Below are 25,804 nucleotides of genomic sequence, written 5' to 3'. Positions count from 1 at the left end.
GCAGCCAATATGGTCGACCCAGATTCGATTCCTCCGCCCCTCTCGGAGAGTCCGGCAAGCTACCGAGCGTATCTCGCCCGCATGGCAGAGCCTGGCAAGATCTCCGTGACGTATTCAATATGCCAAACACAGTAACAACAAGTCTCATGATAAAGACGTTACTAGGCCTGCTCAAGCAAATTGATGAACACCAGGAGGACAGTGCTACAGTGCTATATACCAGGCCACTAAGCATTATTTTAAATACATTTTCTTTAACCTTATACTGATAACTAAATGATTACTACAATACTGTATTACAGTGTTAGGATATTATGATCTTGCCTATATTTTTGCCTTTGTGAGTATGTCATACGTTTTCATGTTTCATATTATCAACCAGTATACTTTTGATTCAATTTGAAGAAATCGAACTTTCACTTATTTCCCCTTTCTGTTGCTGATCTTACTGGGGTGGGTGGAGTTATTGCCCAACAGGCTGCAGTGCTCACACACGTGATGGTGCCAGGGACAGACAGGCAGAGAGCACATGTGACGATGTCGGGCAGAGTTAGGGGTGCAGTCTGAGGCAGGTGCTGACCGCTAACCCTCACCCAGGGGTATGGGACTAGTGGGGATGAATTCCTCCTGTTTTTGTGTCTGGCAGAATCTTTCTCCTTGCCTGAGAGATGATTCTGCTGCGTCGTGTTCTTTCTATACTCTGGAAATGGCTGGCTGTTCGATCCTGAGCAGTTACGTTTACGAACTACAAGAAATCTGAGCTAGCTAAAATCACGTACAAAATTATATTTATGCATGTACTTTCATTTGCATTTAGAGATGAGATTAGAATTCTAGAACAGACTTTCCCCTCCTGATTTTAGGTCCTATGACTTAAAGGGAGCATAAAATGAGGCCCCCATAACCATGCCACCAGGCTGTTTTCTGCGCCAGGCTGTTTTCACTCAGGGAGTCCCAGAGGGGGGCGGGTGAGAGCCCTCCCCGTCCCAAGGGACCCAGCCCTGGTGCTGACCTCCACTACCCAATCACTGCCCCGCTCCAGGCCTCTTTCCACACACTCAGGCTGAGCCTCACGTGTGAGTGAACATATTACTGGACACATCTTAAGACACTCCCTATCTATTTTCCATAATTACCCACACCATATTTGATGAGGTTCAGACAGTAGCCAACAAATCATAGAGGGACTCTCGGAGAGCACAGCAAGCTACCGAGAGTATCCCTCCTGCATAGGCAGAGCCTGGCAAGCTCCCCATGGCGTATCCGATATGCCAAAAACAGTAACAATAATGGGTCTCATTCCGCTGACCCTGAAAGAGCCTCTAATATGGCAGCGTTGGGAAAGACGAGTAAGGAGAGGCTGCTAAAATCTCAGGGCTGGACGAATGGAGACATTACTGGTGCCCGCTCGAGGAAATCGATGAACAATGGGATCACAGTGATGACTTAAATCAATTCTGACTTTATATCAAAAATGACTTAAGTTAAAATTAATCTACTTTTGCATCGATATCTGAAAATTATATGCTGACAGTGTGATTCAGATTCAGATACATGTTTCCCAATGGATTTTGAGATAGAAACAATTACTCAGGTGTCACAATATGCTACCTATTTTGTGATAAACGCAACTGTCTGTGAGGTATCTGTTGTCCAACATTTTGTTCCTAAAAACCCAAACTGTTTTCACTTCCTCTGCTTTAGGGCTGGAGCGACAGCACAGTGGGTAGGGCATTTGCCTTGCACGCAGCCAACATGGCCAACCAGAGTTCGATTCCTCCGCCTCTCTTGGAGAGCCCGGCGAGCTACCAAGAGTATCTCGCCCGCACACCAAAGGCTGGCAAGCTACCCGTGACATATTCGATATGCCAAAACCAGTAACAAGTCTCACAATTTGTTGTGAGATGTTACTGGTGTCCGCTCAAGCAAATTGATGAACAACGGGAAGATAGTGCTTTTTATAGACAGTGCTTCAGGTATGTTCTTTCTACCACTGTAGGTATTAACAAATAAACATGTATATATCTTTCAGATTCCATCTGCATAACTATAACCAAAATTTGATAATAAAGACTATTATACAATAACTCTGATAACACAGGGAACAATTTTAGAACATATGATTCCATACATCTTGGTGGAGAGAATAGGATGAAATCCAAGAATAGAATTGTTTTTCCTATAGAAGAGATCATCTGCTTTCTAATTGTTCTCTGGGCTAGAGCAAGTCCCTGAGCACACCATCTGCAGTTCTGGAGAATTCATTCCATGGAGACAGATGTGAACGAGAGCAGAAGTGGGCCTCTGTTCAGCCAATTATAATCAAAGCAGTAGTAAAAACTCTCAAGATAACTGCATTCCCCACCCACCTACTACTACTAAGTTATGACATTCTGTGACATGAGAAAATTGCCTACCTTTGAGGAATATAGAACATGTGCTGAGGAGGTGGTTTGTAGAGGACTCCTTCATATACCGGCCAGAGTCCACTCAAAATTCGGAAGAGAGAGCTCTTCCCACAGCCATTTGGTCCAGTTATCAAAAGGTGCATCCCTTCTTCTACCTATATGCGGTAAGAAATAGGTTACATACCACAATGTGATTTCTTGGGAAGGCGTTTTATTGTTTTTTTTTTTTTAATTACAAAATTCTTTTTTGGTTTCTGGAGCACACCTGACAATGCTCAGGGGTTCCCTGGCTCTGTGCTCAGAAATGTAGATGGGATTGGGATGCTGGGATTGAACCCGGGTCAGCCACATAAAAGCAATGCCTTACCCACTGTACTATCTCTCCAGCCCGAGGAAAGTGTTTTAAATGTTATGATGTATATATTAAAAATTTTCGGGCGCTGGAGCGATAGCACAGTGGGTAGGGCGTTTGCCTTGCATGTGGCCAACCCGGGTTCGATTCCCAGCATCCCATATGGTCCCCCCGAACACTGCCAGGGGTAATTCCTGAGTGCAGAGCCAGGAGTAATCCCTGAGCATTGCCGGGTGTGACCCAAAAAGCAAATAAATAAATAAATAGAGTGGGGAATTTTTCAAAAAAAAAAAATTTTCAAAAGCATAGTAACCTATGGTGGGCAGTGCATCAAGCAAAAATACAATAGGCTTGAGACCATTAAATCTGGTTTCTGGATTTTAGCTCTAAGGCAGAAACATCATACAATAGTCTAGTTCCAAAGTAAGAGGATCTTCCTTTGGGACGGCGGCACACCCTGCAGTGCTCAGGGCTTACTCCTGGTTTTGAACTTGGGGATCGCTCCTAGTGAGCTCAGGGGACCATATGGGATCAAACCTGGGTCTGCTGTGTACAAGATAAATACCCTCCCTGCTGTACCATCACTCCTGACCCGCAAGAGGGTCTTTTAGAAATTGGCAATTGCTTTTCAGAATTTTAACTGAGGTCTGTTAATCAGAGGAAGAAACAGTCATGTGTGAAATAAAGAGCTGTATTTAAAATCTATTCGATTTTATTCATATTAATATTTGATTGACACTGACATTGACACTTACACTAAATCTGAATACAGCTTGGTTTGTTTCTCAGAGTCTCTGGCTACAAAGCAAAGTTATCCAAGAGCCAGCTGGGTCATATCATTTTACATTTCAGTAGTCTGGAATGTCACAGAAATCATGAAAGCCCACAATCACAGGGATAAACTGATTCCAACTGTACTGTAGTCACAGATAGGTCAAGTTTTGTTTATCAAAGTGTTAGGAAAACAAGGAGATGCCTAGAGATGAATTTTTAAAATATAAGTACATATAACCAATAAAACAAGCCATTTGTGGCACCTATTGACTGTTTGCATTTAAAACCTCTATCTTATCTGTAATGCACACTTAACTAATTTTATAATTTACATTTAAATAGTTACACTTTAGGTCTGACAGTAGAACTGGAACATTTAAATAGTTACACTTTAGGCACTGACAGTAGAACTGGAAAGTCATCTTAGTATGGACTCAGCACGTCTTTCTCATGATGGACAAGGAAAAAGCAATCTTTAAGATGCTGCCTATGGGCACATCAAGCATGCAGGAGCCTGGGACAGATCCCAAACACCACACGGTCCCCTGAGCACCGTCTGGTGGGGTAACCCTGAGCACAGAGCAGGGGGAGCCACCACAGGCACTGCTGGTTGTACCATTCCTCACCCCAAAAGGCTTTCTGCTAAGATCAAACAGTATTTATGGGAAGGGATCAAAAACAGGTACGACTGGAAGGCATGAGGGGCTGCAATCAAGGACAGGCAGGTGTAACTTTGTATACTCCGAACTAGTGATGCTGAAAGCCCAAAGGTGAGAAGCCCCAGACCCTCTCGCTGTATCAGCGTCTCCCTTGCCATCTGCCATATATGACACGAGCTGAGACCTTTCTGCTGAGAGAAAGAAGGTGGGAAGAAGACAAGAGGGAGGAGGAAAGAAAGGAAAGACAAAAAGAAGGGTTGGAATGAAGGTCAGAAAAGGAACTGGGGGGCTGAGAGAGGAAATGAAAGGCTGGAGCATGTGTCTGTCTGTAGGAGCCCCAGGTTCAATCCCCAGCACTGCCCCGGACCCCAAGCACCACCAAGGACAACCCCTGAGCCAGGAGCCAGGAATATCTCCTGAGAACCACTGGGTGAGCCTGAAAGGAAGGAAAAGGAAGCAGACATCAACCTAGCAAGTGTCTTTGGAGCACAGATGTTCCAGACCTACATTCTGTCTCAACTGAGGCACTTCTAGGCTGATGCTTCCAGAACGCACCATTTCTGGCGGCAGGACAGAGTGGCAGCCAACCAGAGTCCTGCCCCACAGCCCCCCAGGGGCAGGAGCCTGGAACACAAGGACACAGGCAGGTGACAATCGAGGCAGGTGACGGGCGAGGGTGGCTCCGACGCTTGTTGGGAAAGCCCTCCCTGGGACGTGGCACTCTGGCTGAGCTGGGTTAGATAAGCAGCAGCAGGTGGGACGTGGGGAAGAAGCTCTGGGCAGTGGTGGGAGGAGCAGGAGGAAGCTGGAGTCCAGCAGGTCCCGTCATTCAAGCATGGCCAGACGCAAACACTACTGGGTTTTCAGCGATACGGCCCTCGATTCAGTTTAATTGGATCATTATATTTATTTGAATTTTATTGGAATGACAGTAATTTATGACACGACATATGCTTGCGGTGTCTTCATACATTAGCATATATGTCCTGACAACTAATAAATGTTGTACATTATGTTTACTACTCAAAAAAGCTAGTTGTCCACTTGAATTCTGTTTGCTATTTACATAAATGTTGCCTACCTGCTAGTACAAAACAAAGATCAAAGAAAACTCTGGATACTGTAGAAAGAATTTCATAATTTGTTATGTTCTTTCACCAGAAGAGGATTAGAGAAGTTTAATTCTGTAGATAAATAATACTACCCCAAATTTTTTTAAACAAGTATATGCGATAACACAAGGCTATCAAAATATCTTGCTGGTTTTCCATTGAGATGGAACCTTGCATTCAGACAGGTAGCGAGTGAAGAGCCGAGCCAGTGTATTGATGAGTACTGACGGCAGGTTCTTCAGGTGTTCAGGTCTGACCTTGTCTGGGCCGGGTGCTGTTTGCTTCTTTACTGACGAAATGGCGTGTCGGATTTCGGAAGGGAGAACGTTGGGAACGACATACCCATCCTGTGGAATTTGGTATGTCGGCAAGTGGACATGGCTATCGAAGAGATTTGAGTAGAAGTCATGGATAATCTTCTCCATTGCCGTTCTGGAGGATGTGATGGATCCATCAGGACGTCGGAGGGCAGTCATCTTGGTCTTATAGTTGGCGAAGGACAGGCGGGCGTTACGAATACTTTTCCCGGCTTCTGCCGCATCTACCAGTACTTCTGCTCTTCTCTCTTTGAGGTCTTCCTTGATCGCATCTCTGCACTGCTTTGCAAGCTCGGACGTTAGCTTGCGGTTGCCTGAGGCATGCGCCAAACCACGCTGGCGAATTAGCTCAAGAGTTTTCGAAGATAGGCGACTTTTTGTGGCTATCTCTCTCTTGGCGTTCCTCGCACATTCATGGAGGTGCTGAACCAGTCGATCGTATTCCTCGTCAATGTTGTCAACAATGGCATCTTCCCATGTTGCCGCAATAGTACCAAAGAGTTCCCAGTTGGTGGTCGTTCTGGGAGTTCTCTTTTTGAACTTTGCAGCCCTTTCTCCCCGCTCTGTGAAGTAGAATTTTGCACGAAGGAGACGGTGGTCCGATCCCGTTCGAAATTTTGGGACAACAGCGACATCAGTCAGGCAAAACCGTCGATTGAATATAATGTGGTCTATTTCGTTGTGGAATCGTACACCGGGAGACTCCCATGTCCATCGTTTAGATTCTGCCTTCTGGAACTGTGAGTTACCATGAATGGTCTTGGTCGACATGATGAACTCAGACAGTCTCTCACCCTGTTCGTTCCATTCTAGGCCATGGGTTCCGATGTGAAGTTCTTCAGCTGATCTTCTCGGTCCTATCTTGGCATTAAAATCACCCACAATGATCTTGTAGAAGGTGTGGTCTTCTTTATAGAACTTCTCTAGCTCCATGTAGAACTTCTCGATTTCTCTTTCATCATAATGAGATGTTGGTGCGTAGACAACGAAGATAGAAACTGCAGGCAGTGAGCCACATCTATTCAAATGTAAACGTCCGATTCGGGTTGTTAGGCATTCGAATGAATCAATGCTCTTGGCCAAGTTTGTGTTGACAAGGACACCGACGCCTCCAACACCTCTTTTATCGCATGTTCCGAGGAACAATTCTTCTCCAGTATCGAAAACGGCATGGTGAGATTCGTGTCTTCTTGTCTCGGTCAGACCAATGATGTCGTACTTGATCATTCGCGCTTGTACCATCAGGTCCTCGATGGATGCATCTGATGCTAGCGTACGTGCATTGAAAGTACAGACGATCATTTTTGTCTTCCTTCGTTGTGGCAGCCTAGGTCGGCCTTGAGATTTTGTCGGCCTCTCCTTTCTCATCCTTCTCAGTGCTGCCATGTCGGTGAAGCCTTCAGGGTCAGGTGAATGAGACCAGTTGTAGTTACTGGTTTTGGCATATCGAATACACAGCGGATAGCTTGCCAGGCTCTTCCGTGCGGGCGGAATACTCTCGGTAGCTTGCCAGTCTTTCCGAGAGGTATAGAGGCTTTTGGGGTGACCTCTAATCACCCTTGTAGGTGTTACCATATTTGAACCCTATCAAATATGGTACGACAATTCCAGAAGACGGGTATTTAGTGTTTTATGATGTGTCAAGAAGGGAGACATCCATGACATTGGCAACTATCGCCCAATCTCCCTATTGTCTGTCATCTACAAGTTGTTCACTCGAGTCATCCTGAATAGGATTGGCAGAACACTAGATGAAGGACAACCATGTGAGCAAGCAGGGTTCCGCAAAGGATTCAGCACCATCGACCATATCCACACGATAACCAAACTCATTGAGGTTTCTCGGGAGTTCAAGATGCCGCTCTGCTTAACGTTCATTGATTTAAAGAAGGCCTTTGATTCTGTTGAGACGGAGGCGGTCATTGAAGCCCTAGCCAATCAGGGCATTCAAGCCCAATACATCAGGATCCTCCGTGAGCTGTATTGCGGATTCACTACCAGGATCTCACCATTCTACAAAGAAGTGATCGTTGATGTCAAGAGAGGGGTGCGGCAGGGTGATACCATTTCACCAAAACTCTTCAGTGCCACCCTCGAGAACATCATGCGACGACTGGAATGGGAAGGAATGGGAGTGAAGATAGATGGTCGGCAACTACACCACCTCCGCTTTGCTGATGACATTGTTTTAATAACACCAAACATCAGCCAAGCAGCACAAATGCTGGCCGACTTTGACCGTGAGTGTGGAAAGGTAGGACTACAGCTGAATCTTACGAAGACAATGTTTATGAGAAATAGCCTTGTTCCTGACGCCCCATTCGCTCTCAATGGAACGACCATCTCCGAATGCAACAGCTATGTGTACCTAGGTCGAGAGGTCAACATGACAAATGACCTGGCACCCGAGCTGCGCAGGAGGAAGAGAGCGGCTTGGAACGCCTTCAAGAACGTTGAAGAAATAGCTAAGAGGACGAAGAACCTCCGGCTCCGGGCACATCTCTTTGATTCCACTGTTCTTCCTGCATTAACATATGCCTCAGAGACCTGGGCCCTACGCAAACAAGATGAGAACGCCATTCAGGTCTCCCAAAGAAGAATAGAAAGAGCTATGCTTGGAATATCACGTTTCACTCAAATGAGAGAACGAATCCGGAGTTCTGACATCCGTCGACGATCAAGGATCAGGGACGCTGTCTCATTTGCCAAGGTGTCGAAAATCAGATGGGCTGGTCACGTAATGAGATTTAAAGACGACCGTTGGACTAGAGCTGTTACTGATTGGATTCCACGGGATGTCAAGAGACCGCGTGGCCGCCCACCTACCAGATGGTCAGACTTCTTTGTCAAGGTCATGAACGATCGGTTTGAGGCCCTCCATGTTCCCGGAGCGAAGAGATGCCATTGGGCTACACTAGCACGCGACAGGGACAAATGGAGACGTTACTGGCGCCCGCTCGAGCAAATCGACGACTAACGGGAAGTTAAGTGATAAGTGAAGTGATCAAAATATCTTAGTAGAATTTTTCTCTATTAGAATTTCTCAGAAATTTAGCATTGATTCTGAGTTCTGTGATAGGAGATTTTACCACAGTCATATAATTTTTCCAGCATAAGTTTTCTGATGCTTAGTAAGCACTGAGGAGAAATAAAAAAGAATTACTAATTTTATTCATTTTCTCCTCCAAATGATTTTTAAAATTCTGAAAGTCCAAGCAAAGAATTTTGAGAACATTTCCCTCTATAAATATGCTTAGAATTATGTTATATGAACGTGCCTTTGTAGAACTCCAATTTATTTGGTACTTTTGTTGGATTATTTTAAAATTCATGGCAGGGAGTGGGGGAAAGAACTGTGGTGGAAGGAACCCTATGCACGGGGGGTGGGGTGTCCTGAAGCAGCAGTGACACAACTGTAAAGTGACTTCCAAGCTGGAATAACTATGTCAACTATGGCACAGGAAATAAAAAGATAAATTTAAAAAATAATGAGATTCCTGTGTAAACTCACACAAAGAGGGGGCACGGCACCCCACACAGCGGCGGTGGCTCTATCTCTCCTGCTGCCCGCGTTCGGTAGTCTCACCCTTCTCCCACCCCGGAGAGGTCGATGGCGATGGTCAGGCGGAGGAAGGAATGAGGGCCAGGCTGGTAGGTATTAGTCGTAGTTTATTCTGATTCTCTCTTCATCTGTCTCTGCTCCCTTCTCCTTCTGTCTCTCTGCTCCCCATTCTTCCTCCCCCAGCTACTTCATTCTCCTTCTCCATCCCCCTTCATCCTCCTCTTCCTTCTGATCCTCTCTGAACCTTGCTTCTTCCTTCTGCCCCCTAGCCCAGTCCTACAGTACAGTTAAATCCTCTCTCCATGAGGAATTGGGGAACAATTACACATAGGTGTGGTCACAATCAATAGGGGTAGAAATCTTAGCCTCAGGGAAGACCGCTCCTAGGACAGATCCTTCCTCAGTAGGAGGACCCACCCTAGAGCAGAATTCCATGGGCGTGCCTCTCCTCTCCTTGTCCGACAAACATGTAAGAATATAATATAAATCATTTTGTATGGATACAGTAAGAAATATCTTAAACTTATAGAATTGCTCTCCTAGGGCCATCTCGATCTCAGACTACGGTGCTCAGGCCAGATAGTCTTTCCCACCCTAGCAGGATCCTAGTCTTGTCATTACCTTTGGATCATGACAGCATTTGTCTATGATCAAACTCTTAACTTATAGTTAAGAATCGTGGCACTTTGGCCTGGCCCATTTCGCTGCCAGGGTAGCTCACCGCTTGCCCTGGGTCCATTCAGTCCCTCGTCGGGACCCTGCTTTTGGGGTGTTAGGGACTAAGGGCAACTGAGGCTTAAGTCGAGAAAGCAGATGCCCGGGAGTGAATAATATTCAAGGCCAATCAAATCCTAAGTTACAAAGCATAATGTTAACGGTCTTCCTGTATCTATACAAAAAGGATATTACTTTAAAGTAAACTGTTCATAAGGCATAAGGAGAGGAGAAAGGCAATATTTCACTCATACATATAAAATCATAGATTTCTGGGAAACTGATCTTACAAATTAACAAAGTCTGATTAAGGGGAAAGCTGATTAACTGGGTGGGAAGGAGAGCATAGGGAAGACTGTTTACAGATAAACACAATGGAAGTGGAAGTGCTTCAGGAGCACTGTGATGGGTGTAACCAGATTGATGGGTGTAACCAGATAAACCAAAGCTTCTTGTACTCCAACAATCCTTTTATAAAAATAAACTGAGCTACCAGTGAGTTGGTTCACAGAAACAGTGTGGTATGCCTCTAATATTTTAGTGAGTAGGTAGGATAATTCCAGAGTCATAAATTGTCTAATAAATAGGGCAATAAGAATTGATGTTATAAAGCCTAAACTGGCCAACAACTCCACATAAATTATAAATAATTACATTTGAGATTAGAAATAAACAATGAAAATTTGGGATGACCTCTTCAAATGTTCTGTTTCAAATTTGCTTGTTATACTTATAAAGAATTAAAGAAATGAAACATTTCAGGATTGTCTCTTGAAATGTCTTGTATCAAGTTTGCTTAAAACTGTGGTATGTTATTAACATTGGGCAGATTGGGTGGGTTAGCCACTCTCTGGGTCTATGGAGAGGAAAACAAAGCCTGAACAAACTGGAGTGGAACACTTTCTCTAGCAGCAAGTAACACAGAATTCCCTGTTCTGTGCTTTTCATTCTTGCCCAAACCTTATTCACATGTAAATGCATCTTTAATAATGAGACTTAGACTACGGTTCATGCTAAAACCATGAACCCAAGCAAGATCGTTAACAAGCGCAATCATGTCTTACTCTGAGCAAAGCTCTCAAACCTTCATTATAGTCTTTTAGGATTAGCAGAAACAATTAGTTTTTTGAATTCCAAAATGTAGTTTGAGTTTTATAACGCTTACATCATGGCCTCAGATGTTTTTATGTCGTGTTTTCTTGATAATCAAGACAGAATTAAAGTGACTCATTCTCAACAGAATTACAAATTTGATTCTGATCTTATAATAATGCTTTCCTGAAAGTATGCAGCACTGGAGCACTGTCCTCCCGTTGTTCATCGATTTGCTCGCGCAGGCCCAGTAACACCTCCATTGTGAGACTTGTTGTTACTGTGTTTGGCATATAGAATACGTCATGGGTAGCTTGCCAGGCTTTGCTGTGCGGGTGAGATACTCTTGGTAGCTAGCCGGGCTCTCCGAGAGGGGCGGAAGAATCGAACCCGGCTCAGCCGGGCCGGCGGCTTGCAAGGCAAATGCCCTACTGCTGTGCTATTGCCCCCCCCCCCAAAGTATATGAGAATCAAAAATGCAAAGTTAGAGAATGAATATTAACAAAAGGAAATGTGTTAATAAAAATCTTGTTTCTCAGTGGATATATTACAATGTAAGTTTTTAAAAAGCCATTCCTATGATGAAAAGACCTAAAATGTTTGGATATGAAATAGGAAATGTCCTATTGCTCCCCACAGGTACTCTGTGCAGGTTTTTACACAGTGTGATTTTCAACGAGGCAACAAAGCAGAATACCGTTTCTTGGTGCCTTCTGAGAAGAATCTGCTTCTACGCAGACTTTTCTCGTGCTCCCTCCTCTCATCCCGCCTGTGCCCTGGCATCCTACAGAAGGAACAGGGACCCTGAGGGTCTGTGAGCCCCTGCTCCAGTGTTCAACAATGTAAGGGCTCAGACAATCTGTGCTCAGTGATGGCCACAAACAGGCAGAAACCCCTGATCCTCCACTCACCTTGAAGTTCAGCCTGGAAGCCACAATCTCGCCTGTCGGTGTGATGATGGGGACATTCTCACAAATAATCCCGTGATCCACATCAATGACTTTTCCTGTAAGTTAAGGAATAACTTTTAAAAAGCTATCTCAACACTGCTAATTAACTGAAGGCGCTGTGCAGAGTAACACATAAACGCATTCTGAAGAAAATTCATAGTCAAGTCATAGAAACAAATACCAATATTGTTTTCTATATTTAAGACAAAGTATATTTCAAATTTGAACATGCTGACACATCTACGTGAAAACTCTTTACCTGAAGCATTGCAATAGTGCCAGTATCAGAAGAGTAAAGTGCAGTGACCTAGTCTTACTATTTACAGCTACTTATTTCCTTAAACTTTCTGCAGAAAAATCAGTACTGCAAAAGGTAGATAAGTCACTGGACAATGCAATTTTAAATTCTGAACAAATTAAAGCTTAAAAACATAGGATGATGAAGAACAGTATGTTAGTTCTAATTCTGTTACTTAAAACGTAAAAGCAAATTCTGCCATCTGTGCAATTTATAGAAATAATTCTAGAAATTTTGTCCTAAGCAAAAGTAACACAGCGTTTTTCTCTCCCTGGAGTATTTACTACCCTTCCAACTGCAGCACTAACTTTAGGAATAACTATTTAACTAAATGCTGCTTCCTTGTAACTGTTAAAGACTATCTTAAAAAGAAATCTTTGGTTCTCCTGAGAAAACACAGCAAGTAGAGAAAAGATGAAAAAGCATCTGAGTTTATACCTTTGATTGCTAGAGCATCACTGAGAAGTTCTGTGTTAGCGCCATTCTTGTTCTGGTTTTTGGATTCTTGTGTGAGAGTTCTCTTATAAATGCCTCTTTTTACCTCATCAAAGACCCAAAACATATTGTACACTCGGGCAGTGTAGCCTGCTAGTTCCGTGATCTAAAACCAACACAGAGAGAAAAGAGTTAACATGTCCACGAAAGACCTTAACCTTCTACGGGCTAGCAGGCCAGGGGGTGGAGAGCAGGCAGGATGGGGCAGGGGCTGTGGATGGGCTTGTCCTCAGGACCAGACTGCAGGTTCTCTCCAAGTGTGTGTCCTGGGCTTGACTGCAAAGCAGAGCTGAATGGGCTCTTTGGGTGACAACCGGGCCGAGTCTGGACTCTGCAGCGGCAAGCCAACCTCGACCTGGGAATGAGACAAGCCCCTCAGTAACTGGCCTCTCTCTACTCCATGCTGCTCCGCCTGAGCTGCCGACCCTCAGGCACTCTGGAGAGCTCAGAGGGCTGAGAGCTAAGGGAGTCCGCAGTCCACTGTGTGTGCAGCTAGGGAGCACTCTGGGGGTGTATCCCACGAGCCTCCCTTCCCCTCTGGGACCCTTTCCCTGTGGACTAGGGATAGTTATTCCGGTGCTTTCTAGGAGTGGGATTAGCTATGGACTTTTACCCAGGGCTGTGAACCAATTCACCGGTGTCCATGTGTGGCCACTTACACCTGTTATTTCCCAGAATAAAATGAACATGGAGAAGGGGAAGTTCTGATTTAAAGAACTCAAAAAGACTGAAGTCAGGTTAGCCCAGCAGAAACCGTGGAGTTCGGAGGTGTATGTGGTTGAACTAGGTAACAAGAGGTTAGGCTGGACCCCTGCTGGTGCCCAGAGCCGTGTGAAGACTAGCTCTGCTGGGAAAAGTCTCAGTTCTCGCTCGCCCAGGATCAGCTGGGAGCTTTATTTAGGTGCATGTGTTCTTTGTTTTATGTGTTCTGTACTGTAGAGGGTTGTCAGTGAATCGGAGGGTTTGGAGAAGCTTTTTTTTGTTTAAATATTTGATCTTTTTGCTCTTTGTGTTGGAATCCAGGCTGTTTCTTTGGTTAATTAGAAAGAAAGCTCAAAGGGGCAAATACTGATGATCTGGTAGCTGCTCCAGGCTCCAAGAGATCTAAGGCTTCCCCCAAACTGTAAAAATGCTTTTGTTCTCTCTCATATGTGGGTGAACCTTGGATCCTTTGGATAAACAAACAAAAAAGTTTATTCATTTTCTGGATGGGCTGGAGAGATAGCACAGCGGATAGGGCGTTTGCCTTGCACGCAGTCAACATGGCCCACCCGAGTTCGATTCCTCCGCCCCTCTCGGAGAGCTCGGCAAGCTACTGAGAGAACCTCACCTGCACGCCAAAGCCTGGCAAGCTACCCGTGATGTATTCGATATGCCAAACACAGTAACAACAAGTCTCACGATGGAGACGTTACTGGGCCCGCTCGAGCAAACTGATAACAATGGGAGGACAGGGAGAGTGACAGTGACATTTTCTGTATCACAATTAAAGTAGAAGGTTTCTAGATTGGTTATTGGGTTAAAAAAACTTGAGTGCTTTCAATCTAAAATATCTGGAGGTGAAGCTCAGCTGGCTGTCCTCTGATGATGGCGCTCCAGGAGCCACATGCAGTGCCAGGGACCAAGCTGGGTCCCCGTCATAGAGATCACAGTCTCTTAGTGACACCAGAACAACATGAAGGTCTCTGTGGCCACAGGGACCGAGCTCCAAAACCCTGAGTAAGTGTGAAACTGGACCGTGATATCCTGCATGTGAGTGTGATTATTCTGTGTAGGTCTCATAATGGTGGAATAACATGCCCAAAGACAACGGAAACCAAGAACACGAAAGCTGGAATTCGGTAGAAACACATGCCCCCTGAGGAGCTGTCAGGTGGCACAGGGAGGATGGTGGCGGAGGGAAGCTCAGCTGGGAGGAGGAGGGGACAGCAACAGTACTGGAAGCCACAGCGCAAACATGTTCTGTGTGTATTTATAAAGCACCTCTCTAGAAGCAGATGGGTGGGTGGGGGAACGGAGGAGGGGTTGAAGAAGGGAAGTGGACACTGTGAAGGGTTTGGTGTTGAAACAATGTATGCCTGAAACCTAAACATGAATAACTTTGTAGTTTCCTGGGCACTAAAAACTGTGTACCTGGGGCCTCAGCGACCTCAGCGAATAAGGCATTACAAGTTTTACAGTGAGTAGGTCTTACAAGTTTTTAACTAGGATGGAGAGGAAATGCAGTCATTTGTGAAAATACCAATGTTATTTCCAAGTCAGGTAAACTTGCTTGAAAGGTTAAGAATTATAGCAAGTGGTAGAAATTTCAACAAATGTTGGCTTCTGAGATTTTCTAGTAAATTAAATTCTTGGGGGGGGGGTTATAGGGACACGCTCGGTGATGCTCAGGGCTCACTCCTGGCTCTGCACTCAAGAATCACTCCTGGTGGTACTTGGGAGACTAGACGGGATGCCGGGGATCAACCCTGGTCTGTCGTGGCAAGGCAAGGACTTACCTGCTGTACTATCTCTCCAGTCCCTAATTTAAATTCTTAGAGCTACTTAAGAAGGGCAAAAAAAGGGTTATTTTGTTTGTTTGGGGTCCACATCTTGCTGTGCTCAGAGCTTACTCCTGATTCTGAGAACACAGATCACTCCTGACAAGATCCAGGGAAGCAAACGTGGTGCCTGGCAGGGAACTCGAGTCAGCTGTGTGCTGGGCAAGTTCCTTAACCCCTGTATGTATCTCTCTGGTCCAACAAAGGGGAATTTCAGCAGGATGATGAGCCCAATGGACTGCATTAAGACTGCGACCCCGAGAAAGCTGGAGTCATGAAAACCAAGACTCAGTGCAAGTTCAGAGGTCAATTTTGAATGGTGCATCTTAAAGTACTGTCCTAATTTCCTGTGAAATTCAAATTTTACCAAGTTTGTAAAGGGAGTTCAATGACTAAAACTAGGGGTTTAAACCTATAAAGAACATACATGTTGTTTCAGTAATAAAGTTAATGGAGGAAGATATTTCCCTGAAGGAGAAAGGAGGAATTGGGTCTTGAAACAAAATTGACAGTTTGCAAAGAAAGCTGAGGATTGGAAATGAAGAAAGAAACTTTGTATAATCAGGCTGAATTGTTATAATTACCTAAAATTTAACTTTTAATATCACTAGTATATGAGTAAAACCATATTATAAATTTCCCTTGCTAAAACAACAGAAAAGTATTCTTTAGACTATGGTGAAAATTTTGAGACTGTAAATTTTTAGTTTTTTTTGGGGGGGGGTCACACCCAGCGATGCGCAGGGGTTACTCCTGGCTTTGCACTCAGGAATCACTTCTGGCAGTGCTTAGGGGACCCTATGCGATGCTGGGAATCGAACCCAGGTTGGTTGCGTGCAAGGCAAATGCCCTACCCCCTGTGCTATTACTCCAGCCCCAAATTTTTAGGTTTTTTTTTGGGAGGGGGCACAACTGGTGATGCACAGGGGTTACTCCTGGCTTTGCACTCAGGAATTACTCCTGGCAGTGCTCAGGGACCATATGGGATTCTGGGAATCGAACCCGGGTTGGCCACGTGCAAGGCAAACGCCCTACCCCCTGTGCTATTACTCCAGTCCCAAATTTTTAGGTTTCTTTTTTGGGGGGTGGCCACAACTGGTGATGCACAGGGGTTCCTCCTGGCTTTGCACTCAGGAATTACTCCTGGCAGTGCTCGGGGACCATATGGGATGCTGGGAATTGAACCCGGGTTGGCTGCTTGCAAGGCAAATACCTCACCCGCTATACTATCGCTCCAATTCCCAGAAAGTTTTGCACTTTCTTTTTGGGCCACACCCAGAGATGCACGGGGGTTACTCCTGGCTCTGCATTCAGGAATTACTCTTGGCGGTGCTCAGGGGACCATATGAGATGCCGGGGATTGAACCCGGGTTGGCCGCGTACAAGGCAAACTCCCTACCTGCTCTCCTGTCACTCCGGTCCTAGACTATAAATTTTTTAACTGTCTGCCTTGTGTTATTAAAATAACTTTATTTCAAATCAATTTTACTACCAGGTATTTAAGTTGACTTGATTTTATGAAAGCTAAGCTTAGTTGCGGTTTCGGTATCTCTGCTACTTTGCTTAAATGTAGATGAGTACTATTTCAAGGTATTCTGCAGAGATGTTTAAACTTTTTAATACTGTGAGATAAAACTCTCCAGAAACCAAAATTCAAAGGAAACTAATTTCTTTGCTTGATTTAATAATGAAATGCTACTTATAACAAATAATGAAGGACTTAGAAAAGCAAAGTCATTTAGAAAATTCCTTTCTCCCCTTAAAGAAAAAAAGGGGAAAAATATGAATCAAACCTGTTTGGTGTGGTTAAGTCTTTCAGGAAGCATTGCTGTATAAGAAATATTTAGGGGCCGGAGCCATAGCACAGCGGGAAGGGCGTTTGACTTGCAAGCAGCAGACCCGGGTTAAATCCCCGGCATCCCATATGGTCCCCCAAGCACCGCCAGGAATAATTCTTGAGTGCAGAGCCAGGAGTGACCCCTGAGCATCGCTGGGTGTGACCCAAAAAGAAAAAAAAAAGAAACAAAAAAACCCCAAACAAACAAAAACAAAAAAAAATCCCAAGAAATGTTTAACCGTATCATAAAAGTTAGTAATAATAACGTGGGCATTGAAAATTGTTTGGCAATCCGAAGACTCTGGCTAATTTTGGTGTTTTAGAAAATTTTATACAGTGTATGTCACAAAACTGAGCAAACCTCCTTGCCATTTGTGTTATAACAGGATCTTCACAGGAAGAGGCTCAAAAACAAAAATGAATCTTGAATTATGAGCATTCTACATTCTTTCACTATTTGCCAACTTGTTCTGTAGATGCCTTGTGCAGAGAAACCTATGGGGTGAGGGTAATGCTGACAGATGCTACAGAGGATGGAGCTGCTGCAGAACTGACATAAAACTGCAGAGCCATGGGCCAACTGGACGCCTCAAGCTGCAGGAGACTGAGATCTTCTGCATGGGGCCGAATGGACCATGGGAATGAACGTGTTCTGACTCACAGGAACTTGGCAAACTGCATCTCTTTTTAGATTTTTGAGCCACACCTGGCAGGAATGGGAGCTTTTCCCTGCTCTGTGCTCAGGGTTCACACCTGGAGGTGCCTAGGGACCGGGGATTGAGTCTGGGCTTCCCACATACAAAGTTTGCTAAGCCCTTTGAACTATCTCTCTGAACTGGGAAATTGTATCTTATCAATATATTACTATAAGTAGAACGGAAACATGATTTTCTATCCTCTGGACACCCTTAGTGATTTTTCTTTGTTTTTAATATTTCATAGCAATGTCTTATTTGTCTAAACAAGAAAAACTGATTATCTTATTGAGACTTTGAAATGTCAAAGACAATGTTACCTTAGAAATTAATATCAGTGTCAATAAATAGAAACAGGCTAGCAGTGGTTCAAAGCAAGGCCACTATAAGTAGCAAAGTAGCCCCATAGGTCTTTAGAAACCTCAAGAATTGAGTATTAATCCCAAAATAGGAAACTCAAGAATTGACCAATCCCCAAATAAAAGTGTTGCAGATGGATCTCAATGGAAAATAAAATAAAATCCCGCACGTTGATCATATTAGCTTAACTTGAGCTCTCAGTTGCCCTAAAACTTTGGGCCCTGCCTTGCACAAATCTGAACCTCACACCGTCCTAGAGGGATTTGCAGCCAGTTGTCAGGCACTCAGGTGACAACATGGGAGAGCCTGACTATGGAGTCCAGTTAGGGGGAGCACACAGTTTGAACCAGGCAGGAGAAATCTGATGCTCCTCCCCACTCATCCAAAATCTAAAGGATTCTGGAGTTGAGCAAACTAAAACAGACTGTCCTGAGGCCGGTCGATCGCAAAATATGACACTCTCCCTGAGAGAAGTCACCTTGCTTTAGTTTGCTACAACATGCTAATAAGAACTTCGGACTCTTGTCTGGGTAATACTGATCAGTGGAGGCAGAGCCTGAGAAAGAGAAGCAGCAGGACTCTGGCCCCAGGGAGGCCGTTTAAGCTCAGCCCAAAGCTGCAGGCTGAAGGCATCTCTATAATCACCTGGGGGCAGGGGAGCACATGAGCCTCCCTCTGCCACTCTCTGGCCTAACGCGATCTGTCCTTACTGTGCTTATGAAAAATCGGTTGCTGTAACTAGTTAGACTTGCAGTGAAGGTGGAAAACTGTGTTTCAGTGACATGCCTTATGGAGATCAGATTCTGGTCCTCTTTTAAGTTTTTATAAATTGGGAGGAATTCTGAATTTTTCTAATATCTGATGGGGAATTTCTTTTCTTTTTTTTTTTTTTTTTTTTCCTTTTTATTAGTGAAACGACATGAGGTACAGTTGTAGATTTACAAATTTTTGTGCTTGGATCTCGGTCATACCCCGATCAAATACCCATCCCTCCACCAGTGCCCATTTTCTGATGGGGAATTTCTGAACTAGTGCTTCCAGTTTTCCCCCAGTTGACCTGCAGTGCTCGAACAGTTTGGACAGTCTTCTAAAGACTCTGCAAGTGGAGGGAACTCTCGAGAGACAGCAGGCTCACCCCAGGATCGTGCTGCTTCTAGGCAGACCCAAGGGTGTTCGAGACCCCAAACCCACCAGAACACCTGGCACCTGGATATGCTTTGAGATGTAGAATATAATGTTCCTGGTGGTCTAGCGTGGGTTACCAGTTGCCTTCCTTTAAAAATTACTTTTTTTCTAGTCACAATTCTTTGCATGGACTTCTCAGAACCGAGAGACTGGTTCTATTTAATAATTGGACAAAACTACTTCTTATTTCTGTTTGTTTGATTTTTTTGAGGAGGCCACACCTGGTAATGCTGAGGGATAACTCCTGGATCTGCATTCCTGGATCTGCACTCGGGACTTACTTCTGGTGGGACCTGGGGGGTCATATGAGATGCTGGGAAACGAACCTGGGTCAGCCGCATGCAGGGCAAGTACTGGACTTGCTGTCCTAACTCTTGAGCCATAATAAAACAACTTCCGAGTCACAGAACAGTGCAAGACATTCCAAAGGCAGGACTGGGAAGAAGTAACTGTCGTGCCCCCAAATACACCTCGTGTAGTTTCCTTTCATGGAAGGGGCTCTGAAGGGAGAATGTACAAGAATTCCTTGTAGGACATTTTCCTGCCAGCTTAGTTTGTTCTGTCCCACACCTTCCTGCCCACGAAGTCCCCTTTCAACAGGAAACGGCCAGATACAAGTCAGTCCCTGATTCTTTTGAACTGACTGTGGACAAGATATCCCGAATCGAAGGGAAACAGCCATAAAGAAGAGCTGATGGGAACCAGGGGGCTGAAGCTGGGCCACAGGTCAGTATTAGACAAGGACAGCTGCCCTGCCCCAAAGCCTAAGGACAAGAACAGCTTGTCCTCAGCCTAACCTCCTCCCCAGTGCCTGACCGTTAGTATTCTGGGCTGGAGATAAGGTGAAGTGTGCCTCAGAGGAAATTTTATTTTCATTCAGGCACCGACTGGTATGTAGCTACCCTGTCCTCCTTGTTCTTTCTCTAGAAAGCCCCCCGCTTCTAACCAGGGCGACAAGACGGTTGCTTCAAGGACCCGAGACCACTGTCTTCCAACCTGCCTGCTGCTGTCAACAAAGCCCTTGTCAACCCGTCACAGCATCTCTGCTGATTGGCCACTGGGCAGTGGTGGAACAGACCCTCATGTCATGCCCTCAGAAAGCTGGGGTGGAGGAAAGAGATGTTTTTCAGACACAAGGTGTACATGGCAATCATAGGCTTGGGGGCTTTCTCGACTGCTATCTACGTGTGGCACCGAGACAAGAGCACCTCTTTGTATGAAGACATGATTCTTTCAATCGCGTCCGCTCCTGAGGCCAGCAAGTTGCGCGCAGTGGTGAAGGCTTCTGTTCGCTCGCTGACCTTACCTTGTTTGGGGCCATCCTCTGAGTCTGAAAGGAAAGGACGAGACCACTGAGTTTTTTTAAGGAATGAAAGAATTTTACATAAATAAGACTATGGCTAAAATAAAGCCTTGAGTTTTATCAGTAACAATAATTTCCTAGAAATAGGAACTTGTCCTGAATAGCTAACTTTAGGGGTTCCCCTTCAGTGCTGGGGCCTCCAGGGCCACATCCAGCAGTGCTAGGGAGGCCAGGTGGAACCATGGCCCAAACCTGGTGGACCTTGGTACCCCCCCTTCTGTGTAACCAGACCATACTTAAAGTCGGCCTTTCTTATTTTCCAAGACAGTTTGCATATCTACACCTGTAGATTGTTTCCTAAACCATTAGTTCATCTCTTTAAGATTGAGATCGTTTCCTTTGCATTCCTTCAGCCTGCTCCAGTTCCCACCACCTAATCACACAACTAAGCGACAAATACTCCTGGTTCAGGCAGACAGCACAGTGCCAGAACAGGGGGAAACACTTTTGGCATGGCTCCTTGCAAGCACGCAGGACCACAGAGCCGCCCTCTGCTGGCCTGTTCCTCCTCTCCCCCAGCGCCAGGTCTCCCAGAACCAAGCACGCAGTACCCCCCACCCAGACTCCCCAGCAGCACCAAGCACGCAGTACCATCCCTCATTCCTCTAGCAGCACCAAGCATGCAGTACCCCCGACCTCACACACAGAGCTGCTTGTGCTTGTCCCTTGCCCAGACACACAGTGCCACTTAGCCACGTGTCTGTACACTTGCCTTCTGCTGACTTCAGTGATTTCATTCCCTTTGTGCCAAACTCTTCCTTCCTCAGTCACTCACTCCTTCAAACAGGCTTCCCTGGAAACTCCTGTTTGTCCCAGGGACTCAAGTTCCCTAAGAACAAGACTGAGGAAGCTTTGTTCTTTATTTCGTGTCTTCCACAGGCGTGCATACTGAGTGGTGCAGGGGGACACAGAGGAAGGACGGCCAACAACATTCCCAGTAACTGGGTGCAGAACGAGGGTAAGAGTGTGGATGAGACAAGGCTTGCATCCTGGCCTGGCTATTTATTGGCCAGTAGAAGGGTTAGCCAGACAAGCTACCTCCTATCTACTGACCACAGTCTGTGCAAGTGAAGGAACAATGTGCTGACCTCAGAAGTAGCATTACAGAGTCATAAGCACTGTGGGGACAAGACCGATCAAGCTTGCCCAGTCCTCCCTGCAGACGTGCTCCCAGTGTCAGTTCTGGTTATTTTCTTCAGTTGCTACAACAAACAGTCTGTTTTTTCAAAAAACAATCCTTTCTCCATTACCGTTTCCACAAATGTGATGATCTGTCCTAATGTAGGTTGTCTCCAAAGTTCTAAAACATGATGGAAATAAATGAGGAAATTAGCGCTGACAGACGGCCACAGGCCCGCTCTGGTATTTGTTTATCTTTGCGCTACCTCAGTGTGAAGGGCTGCCTTTCCGTACGGCACTGCACTATCAAGGAGCTGTCGGAGAGGGATGCAGGACTACTCTGACGGCGTCACAGGGAGCTGGGCAGGTGCAAGCATCCGAGAGAGCAGCCAGGTGCAGGGCATGCTGGCGAGACAGGACCTGTTTCTCTCCTTCCCCCACCGCTTCTAAGTGTCATTCTCCCCTCTCCACTTCCCCATCTATCTTGCTTTAAAATATACAGCATCACGCATTCCATTCACGTCTAACACAAGGGACAACTCAGGCACGAGTGTAAGTTAAGATCAGAGTCTAGACTAAACAAAATGCAGGCTCGAGGCCTAAGGCTTAGCCTTAATCTAACATTATCTACAAAACCTAAATTATCTTGCTTGAGCAAAATAATATTTTCATGTGTAAAGTCATGACAGGTAAAATATGAGTAGGTACACATAAACACTGTAAACACAGGTAGCAACCTTAGAAATCACAGATGTAGAAACTGACTTGTAGTGAGAATGTCACATAAATTCATTTTTTTCTTCTGTGAAATTCCTACTTTGCTTTTCCATACACAAATATTCTTTTAAAAAATACTTTGATTCATTTGTACCAACATAATTATTATTAAGCATTCAATCTAAAATTTTAATGTGGTTTCCTTAATTTAATACGGTCTTCTTAGGATTTAAAAAGGTTATTTTTAAGTGTCTTATTACATCAGCTACAGCAGAAGCTTGTTAGAGTCTTCGCATTCATTGTTTACTTCTTTCTGGTCCCTCTGGGGTTAATCTGCCACCAATAATAGCTACGTTTTCTCTGCTCCGTGCTGAGTACTCCAGGGTTTTGTAATAAGATCAGAGCTTTCAAGCAGGAACATAAGAATGCCATAATCTGGTCATTGGGGTTGTATCTAGTACTCTCTGTAATATCTTTTTTAAGGATTCATATACTTGATCATGAATACTTAACTGTATCATGAATGCCTGGTAATCTTGTCATTTTTTTCAGTAAAATGAATCTTAAGTTCAGAGGTTTGTGTACACCTCCCCCTCCCCAAATATCCTTTTGAGAAGCAGCTTATTTTGTCTCATCACAGAAGGACTGAGTCTAAAACTACTACTAATATATTTTTTTCAATGCAGACTTTGCTCCGCTCATCTAAAACAGCCTTCTGTGCTCATGGTGGCTACGGTGTTGCTTGGGGCTGGATCCCAGCAGTGCTCTGGGGACCCTGTGGTTCTGGAGTTCAAACCCAGGCCCTCCCTTTGTAAAACATGTACTCCACCCCTGTGAGTCATCTCCCCAGACTCACAATGTAAACTTTTTAAAACAATGCTTTAAAATGTAAATACAGCACTGCACAGTCTGTGCACTGTAGCACTGTCCTCCCGTTGTTCATCGATTTGCTCGAGTGGGCACCAGTAGCTTCCCCATCGTGAGACTTGTTGTTACTGTTTTTGGCATATTGAATATGCCACGGGGAGCTTGCCAGGCTCTGCCGTGAGGGATGGAGGAACAGAACCTGGGTCGGCTGCGTGCAAGGCGCCCTACCCGCTATGCTATTGCTCCAGCTCCAAAATATAAATATAAAAGATAAAATTCTGGGGCCAGAGTGATACGACAGTGGGGCTTGCCTTGAACACCACTGACCCAGGTTCAATCTCCCCCCACCCCATATATGGTACCCCGAAGTAGCACCAGAAATAATCAGTGCAGAGTCAGGAATTGCTGGGGGTCACCCCTCACCACAAACACCAAAAAAAAATTTTTTCTAGTGGCCTAATTACACTACAAAAACAGTTGTGGGGAACATTTGGTAAAGAACTTACTACAAGGCGTTGACCAATCTTAATTTTCTAAAATGAGGAACTTTAGGTTAAGAATTACTCGAATTTGACAGGTGTTCGTCAGGATTTGGTAAAGCATTAAAACTTTCAAAATATTACTATAAATGATATCTGCCACCTATTTTTATTAGGTAACCTCAAACAAGTAACCTTAATGCTACTTCTATACTCAACAAGTGAGATCCTGTGGAATTCGGTGCATTTTTCTGCCCTGTTTTACAGGTGGTGACTGCTAGCACACATCGGCAACACCTAGCCTATACCTCTGTGCGTCATAATCCCTCTAGTAAATCTCTGCCACAGCCCTGCTCAGGTTACAGACTGGGACGCAGAGGTTGATCTAATGTGAAGTGAGAACTGCAGAGAACCGTTTAACTTCCACAGTCTGTGCATTCACTTAGCTCCTCAACACCAAAGCAGCTCTGGTCAGCACATTTTAAAGAGCACGGCTGGCTTTGGGGTGGGTGTTTCAGTTTGGAAGGAGGGCAGGACATACTGGTCTTCACTGAACTCCTCCATCCCTGCCAATGAAGACCCAAATTCCCAACTCAAGTTTTACACAACATTTTAACAATATTCCCCTCACCTGTATCTGTTTATTCCAGTAGATGAAAAGTGGTGGCAAAAGGCATTGAGACAGTGATACAATACAACTAGACAGCTGCAAGCTGACCACCCTATCTCTACCTCTGAGCCCACTGTTCCTCCCAGGAGGTCAACTGCACCCCTACATCGGGGAGACCATGTTCCTAGTTGTTCTGTAGTACTGAGTACAAACCTAGGCAGGTCTGGGAGAGCACTGATAGAGGATGCATCCCTGCAGCTCACAGCATGAGGGGAGAGCCAGTATCACACTCTTGGTGTCGGGGGGCCTTCCCAGGGGCACTCAGAGGGCCTGAGGCACCTTCCAGTGATTTGTGGACAACCGGGGTAGGGGTTCCACGTGAGGACCTGCGCGTGCAGTGCTGAGGGTTATCCAAGCCACCCCGATGATGCTCAGGGGCCCCCAGGGCCACACCCAGTGCTGCTCAGGGGCCTTCAGGGACGTACCTGGTATGGCTGAGACTGACACCAGGGACCAAATCAGGGCCAGAAGCTCTTTAAGCTCTCTCTCTGGCTCTGTGGCCACACCTGGTGATGTTCATGGGTTACTCCTGGCTCTGCACTCAGGAATAACTACAGGTGGTGCTTGAGAGACCATATGGACGCTAGGGAACAAACCTAGGTCAAGCTGGGTTACAAGGCAAGCGCCCCACCAGTAATATTACTGCTCTGGCCCATAGAGTCTCTTTTTGAAGGTTAATGTGTGTTCGGTTTAAATCACAGAATCACTTGATATTAGTTGATATAATTGAAGTTGTTCAATGTATGCTCCCAGAAACACTTGCATCAGAGATCTCTGGACTACCTTACTGGAAAGGTCTTTGGACCTCCATGACACCTTCTTTTGTATCGCTGTTCTCATTGCATAATTCAAGTCTGCCATTGCTTCTGACCTCTAGCTACTACACAAGAATAACTGGACAGCTCCACTCACGAATAACATGCAATGATACCTTCAAGAGGCATAATCTTAAACATTTAAACTTGAGCATAAACGTCATTACCCCCATCTGCAAAGCCAGTCGCGGTGATAATGGGCACAGCCACCATGATCAGGCCACTGCTGCTCCAGACGTACTTCATCAAGAACTGCTCTATCATGATGTACCACAAACGCTTGTACAAAATGAGGTTCATCTGATCTGCTAAAGCTTTGTAACTTTTTTGGAGTTGCTTCATTTCCACCTAGGGAGGAGGAAAAAGGGATCAAATCTAGCAAGAACCAAAAAATAATGTGTTTATATAAGGGCTTTCTCTTACA

At 45.0% G+C, this 25,804-nt stretch overlaps 1 protein-coding gene across 1 annotated transcript in view; it reads right to left on the bottom strand.

Annotated features, from left to right (window-relative positions):
* The window catches only part of ABCD2 (ATP binding cassette subfamily D member 2), a 54,336-nt gene that overhangs the window by 26,313 nt on the left and 2,219 nt on the right, over positions 1 to 25,804 (bottom strand). The window contains exons 2-6 of the mRNA XM_056107817.1: positions 25,548 to 25,728; positions 20,559 to 20,680; positions 12,677 to 12,839; positions 11,902 to 11,996; positions 2,418 to 2,563 (exon numbers count right to left, since the gene is read on the bottom strand). Coding sequence (XP_055963792.1) covers positions 2,418 to 2,563; positions 11,902 to 11,996; positions 12,677 to 12,839; positions 20,559 to 20,680; positions 25,548 to 25,728 — 707 coding nt within the window. The remainder of the gene's footprint in view (positions 1 to 2,417; positions 2,564 to 11,901; positions 11,997 to 12,676; positions 12,840 to 20,558; positions 20,681 to 25,547; positions 25,729 to 25,804) is intronic.

The sequence above is a fragment of the Sorex fumeus genome, unplaced genomic scaffold (assembly GCF_029834395.1).
Source record: "Sorex fumeus unplaced genomic scaffold, SorFum_2.1 ptg000177l, whole genome shotgun sequence".
NCBI lineage: Eukaryota > Metazoa > Chordata > Mammalia > Eulipotyphla > Soricidae > Sorex > Sorex fumeus.
The sequence above is the reverse complement of the archived record's forward strand: the minus strand, read 5'-3'. Positions and strand labels throughout refer to the sequence as shown.